We start from the raw sequence: 15,081 nt of genomic DNA on the forward strand, positions 1-15,081 counted from the left end.
CCTATTTTAAGGGTATTCCATTAAAGGAATCCGGGGGGCGTGTCCTCTGTCCGAAGCCCAGACAGGGTCCAGGGCAATAGCAGGACCCCTATTGGCGACCCTGGGGGGGATTCCTAGTTGATGTGCATCAACAGGGCTCCCCCTATCAGTGGTTAACCCTTACTAGACTCCTGGCAGGCAGGCAGGAGTCAGATATAGTCATTGGTTCCAATGCCTAAGCCAATACCACTCACATTCTGTAATCAATGAAGTTGTGGCCTTTTTGAGCCCATTAACCTAAATTCTCAGGACCTTGCCACGCAACTACCTCTAGATGCCCGTTCCACTTTGCCTCCAAGTTACCAGCATGAAAGAGGATAAACTTTGTAGGGGGGTGGGGAACCCTAATGAACTGTTTTTTACATACTGGTCCATGACAAAACAGTTAACAGGATTTCACATTCAGCATCAAACAAGTGCTTCAAAGAGGCAACTTTAGTAAGAAGAGAACTATTTAGAAACGCCTCAAAGGTCACCCGCAAATGCTAGATGTCTTGTTAGGTTTTGTGAACCGCCTGGAGATCTAGGGATGAAGGGCAGCATACCAATTTAATTTTAAAAAAATAGTAATAATTCATTCCCTCCACATCACTATCTCTGAGGTCCTCCAGAACTTGGAGGGTAAAAGCAGAAAGTTTCCCTTCTCCACACAATTTAGGATCCCAATTAAGGGACGCAGGAAGCTTCCATAGGCAGAATCAGACCACCGGTCCATCAAGCTCTGTATTGTCCAGTCCAGTGTTTCCCAATCCTGGGTCTCCAGTTGTTTTCGGACTACAGTTCCCACAATCCCTGACCACTGCTCGCAAGGGATGATGGGAGTTGTAGTTCAACAACAGCTGGAGACCCAAGATTGGGAAACACTGATGGCTCTCCGGGGTTTCAGGCACGGGACATTCCCAGCTGCTCCATCTTGAACCTTCTGCAAATCCTCTACCAATAAACTATGGCCGCTCCCAGTTTTGCAGCATTCTGTATCATGCCAGAAATACGCACAGGGAGAAGAGATTGCCCGCTTCAGACTTCACGCTCCAACTACTCAAAGGAAATAGTGAGGCAGGGGCTGAGCTTATTGTAGGATCTACACCAGGCATGTCCAAAGTCTGTTTCGGGGGCCTAATCCGGCCTGCCGGTCGGTTGAATCCAGCCCCTGTGGCAGTTTATTTCCTGGGGTAAAATCCTAAAAAAAAAAAAAAAAAACTTAACAACTTCAATCCTAAAAGAAGCTCAACAACAACTTTGGTCGGCCCTTTGGTCGGCCCCCACGGCCCTTCACTTCATCAAATCTGGCCCTCTTTGAAAAAAGTTTGGACGCCACTGAGATTCTACATGCAAGCAGGATGCCCAAACATGCCTGCAATGGAGCCATGGAGTCATTAGACCAGTCATGGTTCAACGACAGACCACTTGGGCCAGCTTCCAACCTAGCAAGAGCCTCTCAGCGCAAATCGTAAGGACCACTGCAAAGACCTCCAGGGCACCCTCTCTCTTTTAAGTTAGAAGGAACGCCTGCTTCAGCCAGGGCCCTCGGCGCGCTCAGCCAAGTTTCTCTTGGTGACAATGACCTCATCTCCACAGTTTTCCAATAACCTAAGTCAGAAATCACGAAGACGTGCTTCACGTAAGAAAGCACGACGGCGTTTCTGAGTGAAAGTTGTTTCTAGGAGAATTCGAGGACGGCGTCTGCCAAAGCTGCGCCTCTAATAAAATGCAGGAAAACAAAAATGGCCGCCCTAAAGGAGGATAACAAGTACAGTGGTAGCTCGGGTTACAGACGCTTCAGGTTACATAGTCCGCTAACCCAGAAATAACGCTTCAGGTTAAGAACTTTGCTTCAGGATAAGAACAGAAATTGTGCTCCGGCGGCGCGGCAGCTGCGGGAGGCCCCATTAGCTAAAGTGGTGCTTCAGGTTAGGAACAGTTTCAGGTTAAGAACGGACCTCCAGAATGAATTAAGTTTGTAACCAGAGGTACCACTGTATTACCTCATGGTTTTATGCTTATTGAAATGATTATTGAAATGAAGTGGTACCTCTGGTTACGAACGGGATCCGTTTTGGAGCCCCGTTCATAACCTGCGACATCCGTATCATGAAGTGCCGCGTCTGCGCATGTGCGCGGCGCGATTTGGCGCTTCTGCGCATGACATCACCGCACGCTTCTGCGCATGCGTGACGCGGCGAACCCGGAAGTAACCTGTTCCGTTATTTCCGGGTCGCTGCAGTGCGTATCCCGAACATACGCCATCCAGCAGCGTACGTAACACGATGTATGACTATAATACGTAGCGCACACTTATCTGACTTTAGCTAGAATGCATTGACCTAATTCACTGCTCTTCCTCAGGTCCATCTATTGCCTTGTGTATTAGTAATTAATTTAAAATAGCCAAGAGAAGCGGGCGGGTTTTGGGGGTGGGGGGTGGGAGAGATAGCTAGCAGCTGCCACGTGCTATAAAGGGACTTCTCTTGCTGCAGCCAGGAAGGAAGATCACTGCCCGAATAAACAAGATATTCAGGGGAGGAGCAACATAAGGTAGGTGTGCGTGATGACAATCCCAAAGGACAAGCCATTGTGATGGATGTTACATTCCTCATCCACAGAGCAGTGCCAAAATCAACACAGACTGAACGCACTTCATGACCGCAGACAGAGCCATCCCCCAAGTTGACAGGTATCAGTTACAGGGCTATTGTCCGAGAACCAACTCATCAGACTGGCCTCTTCGAGTGGGGCAGGATTTGCAAGATCCGTACTTTATTTGTATCCATGTGTTTTTAAGCTTCCGTCGCTTGGGGGGGGGGTTTGTGGGGGGGGGGTTGCCATTGGTTTCACCAGACGTCCCCGATTCCCAGGGACAGTCCCCGGATTTACAAATCAGTCCCCATACAAAATCCATTGAATTTGAAGTGTGTCCCCGGATTCACGGGGGGGGGGAATCTGGTAACCTTATTTTATTTTCTCTAAGTTGCTTTGGGTCATGATTGCGAGGAACGCAACTTATTGACTGATCACATGATATGGCACGCAAACACCATCTGAATGGGGGGCAGCTCCCTCAGATTTTTTTTAGGGGGCCAAAGGGACCTTGGCCCCTAGGAATTGGCTCCTATAGCGTCTTCAGCATCTGCTGAAAACCATGCAGCAGGGGTGTAGGGGCCGGGCCGCCCCACCTTCCATAATGGAGGGGGTGACAAATTATCAAGGAACAATTACTGCCCTACTAGGGCGGTTCATTAAAAACTTTTTTTAAAATGCCTGCTCCAAAGGTCTCATCTTACTATACTAGGGATTATATAGCTATATATGAAATTTCATGCATATCGGTTAATATCTTGACCCTCCTCCACCAAAATAGCTGTTCACTTGGCTGTTTTCCTATGTCGTGAAGGCTGAAATTTCAGTTCAGGGAGCACTTACTGTTCCCAACCCTAACCCTGTGGAAAGGCATCTAATTAGACTTTAATTTGATTTTAAGATGTTTTTAGGAGGTAATTTAATTATTGTTTGATTTTATACCAATGTTATGTATCTGATGTTAGCCACCCTGAGCCCGACTTCGGCCGGGGAGGGCGGGATATAAATAAAAGTTTATTATTATTATTACTTGTTATTATTCCTTTGTAAGAAAATATGAAATAACGTAAAACCATTTTTGCAGGGTGGGAATCAATGGGGGGTTGACAAGAAATTTTCCACACCGGGTACCACCTGACCTTCCTACGCCTGGGGGGGGGGGTGTGACAAAAAAAAATTTGCCCCTGGAAGTCTACCACTTGGGGAAAATTATAACAATGTTAGCAATAATACTAAAGATGAGTAGCAGTTCATTATCCAGATGATGCAAATGAAACTCCCAGCACTGCCAGGTCCATTTAAAATCCTGAATTCATCTTATGTGTGATTCCATCATTTGCACCATGGAGTTTTAGTTTGAAACAGAAGTTGAAACTACAGGCAATGTAAAGAAAGGCGACACATAAAAACACGGCGAGGGCTCTAACTCAGGAAACTGTCAATCTCAGAGAGCCAGTGTGGTTAAGAGCGGTAGACTCGTAATCTGGTGAACCGGGTTCGCTTCCCTGCTCCTCCACATGCAGCTGCTGGGTAACCTTGGGCTAGTCACACTTGTCTGATGTCTCTCAGCCCCACTCACCCCATAGTGTGTTTGTTATGGGGGAGGAAGGGAAAGGAGAATGTTAGCCGCTTTGAGACTCATTCGGGTAGTGATAAAGCGGGATATCAAATCCAAACTCTTCTTCTTCTTCCTTGATTACGCAAGGTTCTCAGATCATCCAACATGGCGGTCCGCACGTACCCTCGACCATTCTGAAAGCGACAGATGACCATGTCCCATCTCCTGAGCGCATGCACCAAAAGCAACATGCCAGGGCCTACACAGCAACAGTTGCACGTACGCTTGGATGAAGCCCAGGATACGGGACTGAATCCGACCTTGGCCGCCTTGAGAGGGGACTCAAGGGGAGTGTGACCCTGCTGCTTCTACCTGACCTCTCAAGTGGCTTTTGATACCATCGACGATGGCATCCCCTGAACCAGTTCTATGAGGCACTGGTTCCAGTCCTATCTTCCAGGATCAATTTCAGAGAACAGCACTGAGTGATAATCTCCCAGCCCCCTGGCAGTTGCAATATGGGGTGCCTCTGAATACTATCCTGTCCCCCATTGGGAACAACCTCTTAAGAGATTTGGGGGCAAGGTGTCACCAGCACACTGGTGATACCCAGGACTATTTCTCTGTAACATCTGAATCAGGTGAGGCTACACAAGCCCTGGAAGGGTGAAATATGACTGCTTACAGCGCCTTATTTGTTTTCTGCTTTGTAAAGGTTTGAAGAAGAAGAGCAGCAGTTTGGATTTGATACCCCGCTTTATCACTACCCGAAGGAGTCTCAAAGCGGCTAACATTCTCCTTCCCCTTCCTCCCCCACAACAAACACTCTTGTGAGGTGAGTGGGGCTGAGTGACTTCAGAGAAGTGTGACTAGCCCAAGGTCACCCAGCAGCTGCATGTGGAGGAGTGGAGACACGAACCCGGTTCCCCAGATTATGAGTCCACCGCTCTTAACCACTACAACACAAATGGCTCTCCACTCCAGCCTCTCTTCAAGGCTGCATGAGCTGGTTCACAGATCAGCAAAGGCCTATGATGATTATTTCATTATCTCGCAATTTTATTCTTCCTGTTTTATGACTGTATTTGAATACAGATAGGGGGAATCTACAGAATCAGCAGCTAGTGGCAATCAGCCCTTTGGCACTTCCTCCTCTGTTACAGCTGCTTACTTGTAAAGAAAGGGCTGGTGCTGCAATGTTTTTATTATAATGATTTGCATGCGATCTTTTATGTGTATATATTTTAATTCTACTAACGCTGATTTTTTACCCCCCCCCCCCTTTTTAAGACTTGCAGTTGAAGGTTTAGAAGTCGTGCAAGGAACAGGCAGGGCAGAGACAGCTGTGCCCCAACCCCCCCCCCACTGAATCTTCCGCTCCTCCTTAAGGATAATGGAGATGCTCTATTCCCCTTGCACCCAACTCACAGGTAAAGAGGCAGAAATAATTAGAGAACACCAGGGGACGTTGTCTAGGAGCTGCTGCCTGTCTGCGTTTTCCCAGCATGAGGCCCATTTAGGTCGCAAAAAAGCCGGGCTGTTGTCTCTTGTGGAAACGGTGGCGGCGGCAAGATTCCCCTGTGCCCATAACAGCCCATGTCTGGCATACGCGCACACACACACAAAACCACAACACCCCCACTAAGCTGGATTGAGCCTTATTAGGCAGCTGGAACATCCAATCTGCATCCCATTTCAGGAGCAGACAAGTGCCCTAGACTGACAAACTGTGCATTGCTTCCCGAGTACCTGGAAACAACCGTAACTCCCGTCAGAAATTGGACACAGGGCAGGGGAAGCAGAAAACAGGTGTTTTCTGCTTCCATGTTTTCTCACCGGGCGCAACCATGGGAGCTCGTAGGGGTAAATAAGGCTACACCAGGGACCCTTCCACTCTGCCTGTGAGGTACAGTCCTTCCACGTTAACTCAGCAATCCCACAAGCCACTCTATGAATCATCACTAGTCAGAAGAGTAGCTGGATCAGGCCAGGGAGGCGGCACAGCACAATGACACTGCAGGACCAGTGCTGTCAAGTATCCCGTTTTCCCCGGGATTCTCCCTTATTTTAAGCAGTTTCCGGCTGCTCTCCCTTATTTTTTATTTCCCTTAAATTTCCCGTTTTTAATGGAGGCAGCTTCTCCCCTGCTGGCCAGGGACTGGGTGGGAAGACCTCGCCTACTTGGAGAGAAAAGCCTCAGCCCTCAAAGCAAGTGGGAGCCGTTTCCCGTGCTTACAGGGGGGTGTATTCCTCCCCCTGCATCAGCCCCTATCCGTTGCTGAGCCCCTCAGCCGGCCAATAGGGTTAGCTGGTGGGCGGAGCCTGGCTGCCTTTGAGCAGTTGCTGCTTCCTGTCCTGTTTTGATGGGATCAGACAAGAAGACAATGGGGCTCCATTGCGTGGAGCACATGGCTGCCCTCCTCTTTGCTGGCTGCCCCCCTTTGCTCCGCTCCGAGCCTGAGCCCGCTTGGAGTTTACATTGCTGCTCCGCCCACTTTTGCTTCTGGCTCCGCCCACCACTGACATGTGACTGTCCCCAGGATAGGTGAGACTGCTGATCCCTTATTTTCAAATCCGAAACTTGACAGCTACGGTATGTGCAGGACACACACACACACCCCAAGCTCACTGGCCACTTCTAGTCCAAAGATGCAGCCCGTGTAACTGTTGCCAGGTAGCTAGATCACCTGGTCTCCTCCAAAGATGTTTTCTAGGGCTGCCTCTAAAGACACAGTTGACTCAACTCTCTGCTTCCAAGATAGGCGCCCAGCCAATGCACTTGGCTGCCAAGGTGACGTTCCAGTAGGTTGGCCGCCTTAACTGATATTTCAATGTTCTGGTCCAATTTTATTTTGAACCTTTGGGGTCTTTCAGTAAGGACAAACCCTGCCTAGAAACCCACGGGTTAGGACTTCTACATATTATTGCAACTATTCAAATTCCAGGCCAGGGGAAGCCATAGTTCTTCAACCGCAATAAAACCAGAAGATAGGGCCAATTTTACGAAGACTTGCACGTAATTGACTCTGGAAAGCTCTGGAGGGTTTCGAGGCATATATCCAATGCTATAGGGATTATACTTGACAAATAAATACATATATGCAGGTCTTGCTGAACCAGAATGATGGAAATCTTCTATCCCATGCTGAATTCACCACCGCCTCTGGAATTGTGGTGTTGAATTGGTCTTCCAACGTAGGAGATACCTCAGGTTAGACCCTTGGCCCATATTCTAGGGCGGGGTGGGTTGATATTTTTGTTTTGCAGGTGTATTCCGCATCATGTCATTAATGCAACAGTGGCGGAGTTATACTGGACTGTCCACACATCCACTTTATTATTTGTTCCACGGTGTGTTATTGCATTCTTGCTTTGCCCTACAGCACAATGACTGCGGGACGCACACAGCACACTTGCGGTATGAAAAGATACCACATTTCAGGAAATGAAAAGACTGGAGATGAAGCAGTATGTCTACCGCAAAACCTTCGCAGGTGAAGACAGTATCGAGAGTGGGATCGTGTATAACCAGGCACAGGCCAACTTGGCCCTCCAGATGTTTTGGGACTACAACTCCCATCATCCTTAACTACTCGTCTTGTTAGCTAGGGATGATGGGAGTTGTAGTCCCAAAACATCTGGAGGGCCGAGTTTGCCTATGCCTGGTGTATAACCATCATGAGGGCAAATCATCATGAAGGCAGCATAAAAAGGATGTCTGCAGAGGCCAAAGCAACTGGCAAGAACTCTCCAGCGCTCTTCAGGCCTGACCTGGAGATGGCAGGGTTTGAACCAGGAACCCTCTGCATCCAAACCTGATGCGCTATGGCCCTTCCCACCTGACAAATACCGAAGGCCTTGTTTCTGGGGTTCTGTTGGAACGCCGCTAGTAAAACAGGTTCGAAACTGGCTTTTTGTAGTGAAAACCCAGGGACCAAACCCTGCACTTTTCAAGACAGGAAGCAGAAAACCAGCATGTCTTTTCATCGCAAGATTAGCTAATTTGAAGAACCCGACTGAAGACACCCGAGTCTTAAATTACCACTTATCAAGCGGCAATGATGAAAACGGTTGCACATCAAGTTTATTCAAGAAATCCATGGCAGCGGGGCTGTATTAAAGCAATCTCTCTGGATTTGCAAAGGAGTCCTAATCTTCTCAAGCAACGGCGTGCAAAGCAAAGCAGGCCTGCCTGATCCTTGCAAAAATAAACCTTGAAGGAAGCTTCAACATTGCTTCGCCGCTGTTTTGAAAGCAATCGATACCAGAAAATATTTGAAATTGCTATGTTTTTATGATTACGCCCATGCCTTTGGAGAGTCTGGCTACAGAAGCTAGTGGAATTTGCAGGTAAGCCACTGCTCGCTGCACACCAAAGGGATGTTCATATAGACAGCCATGACAAGGAGAATGAAATCACACCCAGAGGCCACGCCCCACAACAACGGATGCTCGGCAAGGTGGAGATCAGGCCCTCTGCAAGTAGGGCTCCTCCATGCAATGGGAGAACCTGGACCACTTGTAAATTTCCCTTGGGTGCAGAGCTCAAAACATAGGTCCATCAGGATGTATGCCTGTGTGGTGCAGTGGTTAGCGTGCTGGACAAGGACCTGGGAGACCCGGGTTCAAATCCCCACGGACCCACGAAGCTCATTGGGTAATCCCTGGGACCTCCCAAGGTTGTGGTGAGGATTGAATGGGATGGGGGTGGGGGGACAACCACTTATGCCACCTTGAGGTTGGGGGGCGCGCAGGGCGCGGAAGTAGAATAGAAACAAAAATTAATTATAAAATGTGGATAGGGCCCCTTTTCATAGCTCCAGGAATTCTCCCTCAAGTCTCCGGGAATGCCTTTGAGGTAAAGCAGAAGTTGTGGGTAAGGCCTCCACCTTCCTACATGCCCCCCACCCCAAGAAAAACCCATCTGAGTTAAGATTTGCTTTATTTTCTCTGTTACAGCTTCAAGCCTGCTTTTTAAATCCCATGATTAATGAACTGGTCTGGTTGAGATAAACGGTACACTTAAAACACACACAGCACCTTATAACTGTGTGCCACATGCACACACAAAAACAGCAAGAGAAGGTATTGCTATATTTCCCTTTCTAGGGAAGTTTTTAATGTGTGAAATTTTTGTATTTGATTTTTGTTGGAAGCCGCCCAGAGTGGCCGGGGAAATCCAGCCAGATGGGCGGGGTGCAAATAAATAATAATAATAATAATAATAATAATAATAAGCCTTATCGGTGTTATAAAGCTTACTGCCAAAATAGTGGCTGTGGGGAGAGCTGAGGTGACAGAGTGGAGGGGATAAATTAACCCCTCGGATGCAGGGTGGCGGTGGCTGTTATTTACAAAATAAATAAATACTTAAATCTCTTGGAAGAACCCTGTGACCACAGCCTCTGTGGAGACTCCGGAGAAGGGAGGGATTGTAAAACAGCAGCCAGCAAAAGAAACTCTGCATCCCTTCCCATTGACATGCAGCTCCCTGCACAACACACAACTCCAGCCTCCTTTCCAACCTGCTGAGCGTAAGCTGTGCTCCAGGCATGTGCAAAGTGCAGCACAGCAGCAGGGACCACCCTATGTCGCTGCTGCTGCTGCGCCATCCCCAAATCCCGAGGCTGAGAAAGAGGGGCTGTGTGGGGAGGGCCGGGGGGGGGGCCCATGTCATTTCCGGACATCTAGGACAGATGCGAAAGAATGACCCCACCCCAGAAGCTCGAGGCAAAGCATGAGATCAGGAACAAAGCCCCCCGTGCCTCTTGCATAAGCGGGAGGGAGGCGTGATCCTGCCCCCCCCACCCCCCACGAAAGCATTTCGGTTGTCTCCCCAAGCCAGCCAAGGCAAGACGTAGACACTCCCTGCCCCAGGCAGTCTTGCTGCCCGCATCTCCCCAATCTCTCCCCTGCTGGGTGGGTCCCGGATCGCACCCTCCCGTCCCCAGTGTGCTTCGTGGGGGGCTCCTGAGCCTCTTCTCTCCCTGGGGCGCCCACTTCAGCTGAAGGTGGAGGGGGCGCCCCCTCCCACGCACCCCCCCCGCCCCAATCTTCCATTGTCTCAACTGGAGGGAACAGCTCCACGCCCACTTTCCAGACAGGTAGAACCCCTGGGGCGGGAGAGGATCGCGCCCATCTCTCGACCACTACCCCACACACGGACACACCCCTTGCAGGGCAGGATCCTTCGCCTCGTCACGTTCCTTTCTACTCCCAGCTCCTCCCGTTACCTCCCTAAGGTTAGGCACCTTCCCCAGCGCCACCCTCGAACCTTCGGGTGCCCCACGGATGAGGGGTGCTGTGCGCCCACGTACCCCACGCCCACGCATCCAGATGCCCTCCCTGGGGGGGGGGCTGCCCCTCCTCCGCTCTCTCTGCCCCGCCACGCCCACCGTCCCTCCCCCGCACCGTTCCCTGCACTGCGGGGGAAAGGAAGCCGAGTCCGCGCCCAGCTGCCGTCGAACCGGAGACGCTTCCCCGCCCCCCACCGCCATCTCTCCCCACGACACCCACCTTGGGGCTGGAGACGTCCTCGCCCACGGCCAAGACGGTGCCTGCCGCCTCCATGCCCGGGCTGCAGGGCGGCGGCGGCAGCCTCTCGTATAGCCCCTGGCGGGCCAGCAGATCCGCGAAGTTGAGCCCGCAGGCCCGCACCTCCACGCTGACTTGGCCCGCGCCCGGGCTGGGCTCGGCGGCGGGCAACTGCCGCGTCTGCACCTTCACTTTCTCGTAGCCGCCGAAGCCGCTCAGCACCAGCGCTCGGTACTGGCGCCCGGGAGCAGCTGGAGCAGCGGCAGCCGCCTCCGACGGGGCCCCCGCAGCCTTGCCCTCCTCGGCAGGCTTCGCTGCCGGAGTCGCTTCTTGCTGCTGCTGCTGCTGCTGCTGCTCCGGTGGCGCCGCGGTGCCGCTTTGCGGGGCGCCCGCATCGCCCCCGGCCGCCTCTTCCCCGGACATGGCAGCTTCGGAAGCTGGCAGAGACCCGTCGGGCGCGCAGATGCTGCTTCTGCTGCGAGGGCGAGAGAGAGAGAGAGAGAGAAGGCGAGGAGGGCGCGGCTGGCCAGATGCGTAAAACAGCTGGAGAGGGGAGGCGGCGCGCAAGAGCCGGAGCTGGAAGTAGGCGCGGCGCGGGGCCGGAGCAGCGGCGAGAAGAAAAACGCGGAGCACGGAGCGGATCCGGGGACTCCACCGAGCGAGGCCTCCCTCCCTCCCTCCCTCCCTCCCTCCTTCCGTCCGTCCTTCAATCCAGGACGCCCACACTCGGCTTGCTGCTGCCAGGAAGCGAGGCGGAGACTGGAAGGAGGCTGGGTGTGCCTTTTTGACGCAAAATGCAGTCAGCTCCTATGCGTGTTTCTCCCCCCACTCGAAACGCGTGGCGTTTCTGCTCCCAAGTAAGCGCGTGCTGATGCGCGTTTACCTAGAAGTAAGTCTTGCTGCATTGAAAGGGCCTTGCTCCGATACGTAGAGTTACGGTTTACCATGCAACCACGGCCAGCCTGGTCTCCTTGCAAGTAAGCCTCCCTTCCGTGAGTTCAAAATGGTCTTAATCCTAAATGCTCTTCCGTTTCGCGTCTGTCTTAGCACACCCTTCTCTATTATGCTACTTCTATTTTTCCAAATCCCCTTATCAATTTGTAAACTCTAGTCACGTTTCTCTCAATCCATTGTGCTGGTCATAATTTGTCTTTCTTGAATAAACTGGCCTTCTTCTGTTCTGATCACACCTAATTTACTAGTTTGATCCTCTCCCCAACCCCAATTCTTGTAACTTGCACCTAGAGTTGTGCTGCACAACTTGCTTTTTGTACTTGGATTGGATCCAAAAATTGATCAGTGAATCCAGTTTGAATCCCATGACTCACTAGGGAGTGGACCACTATTCTGTTTCACACCCCGCCCCCCCCAAAAAAACTCAGTCCATCCCTCCCATTCATCCTCATTCTCATCATAAAGTAGCTCATCTGACCGGGTTGCCACTCAGGATGGCTTACAAAAACACAATAAAACATTAAACATTAAAAACTTCCCTGTACAGGGCTGCCTTCAGGTGTCTTCTAAAGGTTGCATGGCCTTTGTGTGGCCGAATGTTCAGTAGTTTGAATAGTCTGGTGATTTACAAAAGATTCATAAATTATCCTGATTTATGGGTTAGCATTGAGGTGTCCTAAGGTAAAGGTAAAGCGACCTCTGACCATTAGGTCCAGTCGTGGCCGACTCTGGGGTTGCAGTGCTCATCTCGCGTTACTGGCCAAGGGAGCTGGCGAAGCAGAGCAGCACATGGAAAACGCCGTTTACCTTCCTACCTATTTATCTATTTGCACTTTGACGTGCTTTCAAACTGCTAGGTGGGCAGGAGCTGGGACCGAGCAATGGGAGCAGGGCCGTCTTAAGGAGATCGGCCGCCGTGGCATAGTGATCCCCCCCCCCCGGCGTACTGCCTCTCCACTGCCTCTCTCTCGCACTTGCCGCCCCTCGGGGGGGGGGGGAGCAGGGGATGAGGGGCGTGGCGCTGGAGCGGCGCAGGGCTCTGCGCACCCTTCCAGTGCTCCCGGGACGGGAGGCGAGGGCGGCCAGCTAGCAGCCCGCCGGGGACTGGCATGGGCAGCAGCGGCTGTGCCGCTGGCGCGCGAGTGCCCGCCCACCCGCCCGTGGGGTCGGGTTGGGGAGGGGGCGCCCGGTATGCCGGCGGGGGCGCCCCTGGGGGCCCACGCCCTGGTGCACCGCGCCACCAGCCCAAATGGACGAGACGGCCCTGAACGGGAGCTCACCCCGTCTCGGGGATTTGAACCGCCAACCTTCTGATCAGCAAGCCCTAGGCTCTGTGGTTTAACCCACAGCGCCAGGTGTCCTAGGTTTGCACTAAGTTGAGCTCCATCTGCGCTATACCTTAAAGCAGCATACCACTTTAAACAGTTGCGGCATCCCTCAAAGATTCCTGGGAATTGTGGTCCATCAAGGGTGCTGATCATTGTTAGGAGACCCCCCCCCCAATTCCACACACAGAGGGACAGGTCTTGGAGTGGTTTAACAGTCAGTCCCTCTCCCCAGGGAACTCTGAGCACTGTAGCTCTGTGACGGGAATAGGGGCCTTCCCAGGAACTCTCAGCACCCTTCCCAAACTACAGTTCCCAGGATTCATTGGGAAGAAGCCGTGACTTTTTAACAGTGGTATGGTGCTGCTTAAAATGCATAGCGCAGGTGGGGCCTAAATTATTTGTGTTGAAAACCCAAGCTCCGAAAGGATCTCTCCAAACAAAGAGCGGGCAAGAAAACGGCAAATGTGGTTCATTGCGAAGAAATGCAAACCAGAGATGGAGAATCTGTGGCAGATATACCAGATACCGTTGGACGGTCAGCCTGGCTAGCCTTCAGAGGCGATGATAGCTGTAGCCCAAAGCAGTTGAAGAGCCATCCTGGATGCATTAAAAAAAAACAAAAAAACTTTCTATATATATGACTCTGAACTGGCAGTGACTAATCAGGATAGAGATCTTGACCTCAGTTAAGATGCTGACATAATGTGCTGCTGTTGTGAAAAGGGCAAATTCCTTGGTATGATTATTAGGAAATGAAACTTCTGACAGTAATAACAGTGGAACGGGAGGTGGTGGACTCTCATTCCTGTGAGGTCTTTAAGCGGAGGTTGTGGGTGGACATCTGCTTTAGTTGAGATTCCAGTTGAGATGCTTTAGTTGAGATTCCAGTGTGGTGCCAGTGTGGTGTAGTGGTTAAGAGCAGTAGACTCGTAATCTGGGGAACCGGGTTCGTGTCTCCACTCCTCCACGTGCAGCTGCTGGGTGACCTTGGGCTAGTCACACTTTTCTGAAGTCTCTCAGCCCCACTCACCTCACAGAGTGTTTGTTGTGGGGGAGGAAGGGAAAGGAGAATGTTAGCCACTTTGAGACTCCTTTGGGTAGTGAAAAGCGGGATATCAAATCCAAACTCTTCTTCTTCTTCTCCTTCCTGCATTTGCAGTGGGCTGGACTGGATGACCCTCGGGGTCCCTTCCGTCTCTGCAATTCCGCGATTCCACGGAAACTGCCAGGGCCATGGGATCCTTGTATAAAGCTGTGGTGGTGGGACCACGTTTGGAACTGTGTGCAGTTCTGATTGCCCTGATGTCTCATAGTAGGGCCGGCCTTGTAACAGTGCAACACAGAGGCATGTAAATCGCACACAAGATGGAACTGTTTCAGGAACTGTTCCCTGTTTGTGGGATCTTCTGTGGGTTGACTGTGCAGACCCCCAGTGTCCCAAGGAGTGCTTGTGCCACTCTCCTGCGACCTGCCAGCCGGATGCCACACTCTGTTGGCATAGGGAAAGCCAGCAGGAACTGCGGGAGACTAGCAGTTAGGTACGCACCTCTCAGCCTGAAATCTCCCTCTGTTCTCAGAAAGGCGAAACACCTCACTGTTCAGAATGCCGCTTCCGATGGGTTGAAATCTCGCCGAAATCTTAACAAGACCTGGGCACCCCGTATAAATGCAGTGAAAATAAACTAGAGTGAACATTCCAAAGCCCGAGCTACAGTTCGGCCTCGGTCTTCCCTTCATGGTAATGGGCTCGTCGCTCAGTTTTGCCTTTCTCTGGGTTTCAGGGCCTATGTCAAGGGTTTCCTCCTCTCTCCGCTTGGTGCTTGAGCACTGTCAGTAAGGGAAATAAGGGCCGGGCATGCATGGAATAATTGAAACAAATTCAGGGTAAGATTCTCCCCAGTCTACTTCAGCTCTTCCTGGTTGCTTCTACCCCCTGGCACAAGCTGTCCGTCCTCCTGTCTCAGGTTCAGCACTATCCCGTGCAAACGGCTATATTATAAAACTGCTTTTCAGATCCTGTGGGTTGCAGGAGCGCGAGGAGAGGGCACCTTTCCGCCATCGCTCCTCAGCGCGCCAAGTTGGCTTTTCCTC

General features: G+C 51.4%; 1 protein-coding gene across 1 annotated transcript in view; it reads right to left on the reverse strand.

Moving 5' to 3' along the window:
- Window positions 1–11,220, reverse strand: part of VAT1 (vesicle amine transport 1) — a 36,819-nt gene extending 25,599 nt beyond the window's left edge. The window contains 1 exon segment of the mRNA XM_033169892.1: window positions 10,691–11,220. Within this exon segment, the coding sequence (XP_033025783.1) occupies window positions 10,691–11,131 (441 nt within the window). The 5' untranslated portion in view covers window positions 11,132–11,220.
- Window positions 11,221–15,081: the final 3,861 nt, after the last annotated feature.

This window comes from Lacerta agilis, chromosome 14 (assembly GCF_009819535.1).
Source record: "Lacerta agilis isolate rLacAgi1 chromosome 14, rLacAgi1.pri, whole genome shotgun sequence".
Classification (NCBI taxonomy): domain Eukaryota; kingdom Metazoa; phylum Chordata; class Lepidosauria; order Squamata; family Lacertidae; genus Lacerta; species Lacerta agilis.